Source organism: Suillus fuscotomentosus, assembly GCF_016647785.1.
Source record: "Suillus fuscotomentosus strain FC203 chromosome Unknown F5891scaffold_8, whole genome shotgun sequence".
Taxonomy (NCBI): domain Eukaryota; kingdom Fungi; phylum Basidiomycota; class Agaricomycetes; order Boletales; family Suillaceae; genus Suillus; species Suillus fuscotomentosus.
The window spans coordinates 430,362-432,243 of record NW_024539520.1 but is presented as its reverse complement, the minus strand read 5'-3'; the positions used below and the strand labels follow the sequence as shown (position 1 = coordinate 432,243).

General features: G+C 39.1%; 1 protein-coding gene across 1 annotated transcript; it reads left to right on the top strand.

The window, feature by feature from the left end:
- Positions 1-862: 862 nt before the first annotated feature.
- On the top strand, positions 863-1,304 carry F5891DRAFT_925229 (uncharacterized protein; the record flags this gene model as incomplete). Its single annotated transcript, XM_041373860.1, has 2 exons — positions 863-1,038; positions 1,085-1,304. Coding segments are annotated over 2 exons (396 nt in total), but the record flags the coding sequence as incomplete, so codon positions are not given.
- Between the last annotated feature and the right edge of the window lie 578 nt (positions 1,305-1,882).

Genomic DNA, 1,882 nt, shown 5'->3' with positions numbered 1-1,882 from the left:
GTTTAAGAATTTCTCACTTTGACACTGCTGATGCCCTGAAAATAATATTGCAGCAAACTCAGTATTTCAATGTTCCAGCTTCAGCTCTTCAAATTTACAAACCAAGTGACCCTATGTCTGAGCCATATGAGGAGACCCTTTGCAGTGTTGTCCTATCCAAGCTTGGTAATCTGTCACCACCATCACGAAAGCTATCAAAAGTGTTCGAAGTAGAACCCCCCTAGGAGCATATGTATATCATTGTCTCCTGATAACTTATTGTTGTGTTCTCTAGATGCACCAACACTTGTGATTCATTGTTGGCTACAGGGTAGCACTGGGAAGGATCAATTTGACATTTTGATTAGGTCAAATGCATCAATAGAATTACTGAAAGATCTCATGAAGTAAACAGAATCACAACTTCAAAACATAGACCAAAGTCACATACACATATACAGAATATCCCCATCCGAGGATGACCTCCAAGAGAGTCTTGATACCCTTAATGCTGGTCACTTGCTCGAGGTGACACAGTCAAAACCAATATCCAATTATTTCCTGGCTGTATCAGTTCTTGAGCATCTCCACATTCTTGTCTAAGTATACTCTGATATGAATAGTGAGTTAATTGTATCATTGCATGGACTCACACTAATATATGGCTGGAAGGATCAACAAATCCTCCTTGGTGCGCAAAACACATCATCAAAGGAGAGGACCCAATCAAAATAGCATGGAAATCCTTCCTGGACAATATGGACAACTATTCCAGAAAGAAGACATCGAAGTTGAAATTGAAAGATCACACTTGCCTTCTAATGCATAACATTCCTTATTCTTTCATGAAAGACAGCTGGATAAAAAGTTACAAATACTCTATGGTCATCCTCGCAAGCTCAAGGAAACTATCCCTGCTACACTGCTGCATCCAGCCTTTGGTCAATTTATCAATGACAGCCAGACTCACACAACAACTGAAGATGACAACAATATCGTCCATGAACTCGCAAATGTGATGTTGGCATTTTATAAAGATGAAAAAAGCGAGTGGAAGCAGTCAGTGACATGCTTGTAAGGTACCAACTTGGTTTCATCTGAATAGCAAAGTGCAAGACACTGCATATGCGATGGACGCAGATATGTTCATCGACATTCATAACCATCATCATCTATTTGTTATTGCTAAATTCAAGAACAAAGCTGCAACCTCCAATTCAGAACCATATCTCCAGGCTCTCTCATACTACCTGGAGTCAATAAGAACCTATGCACCTAGGATGTCTGAGTCTGCTTTACCATGTTTGCTGCTGATACATTTTGGTCAGTGCTGATATTTGCACTGACTTACAACATTACATGAACACAACTAATTTCTATGCATGCTATGGCTATATATTATATATAACATCACACATTTTGGCCATTCTGACTATCTCATATCATGGAACATATCACTGGAAGGAAATTAGTGGTCAGGAACATGAGTTATGAACATTTTACTACTGACTATGTCTTGCTACCAAATATCTATATTGAGATGTTATAACCCTATTAGGACAGGCTAGAATCTTATTAGTATGGCTCTATATGTATCATAGTCATGTAACTACATGATCTTGAACCAATTTTGCAATATCTTTGGCCAACATGAGTGGATGTAGGGGGAGGAGAAGACATATAGCATCACAAAAAATTATTGGCAATCTAAAACTGACCCTATCATCTTCTGTGACCTTTAAAATGGTGGGGAGAAAGTTGTTTGGGTATTTGCTCATGTTTATGACCTCTGGTGTCCAACCACCCCTGACCACCAGGTACACTAAGCCCACCACCTCACAAAATATTCCTGGTGTCTCAAGACTTAGTTCATCATCTTCTATGGCCTTTAAAAAGGTAGAGA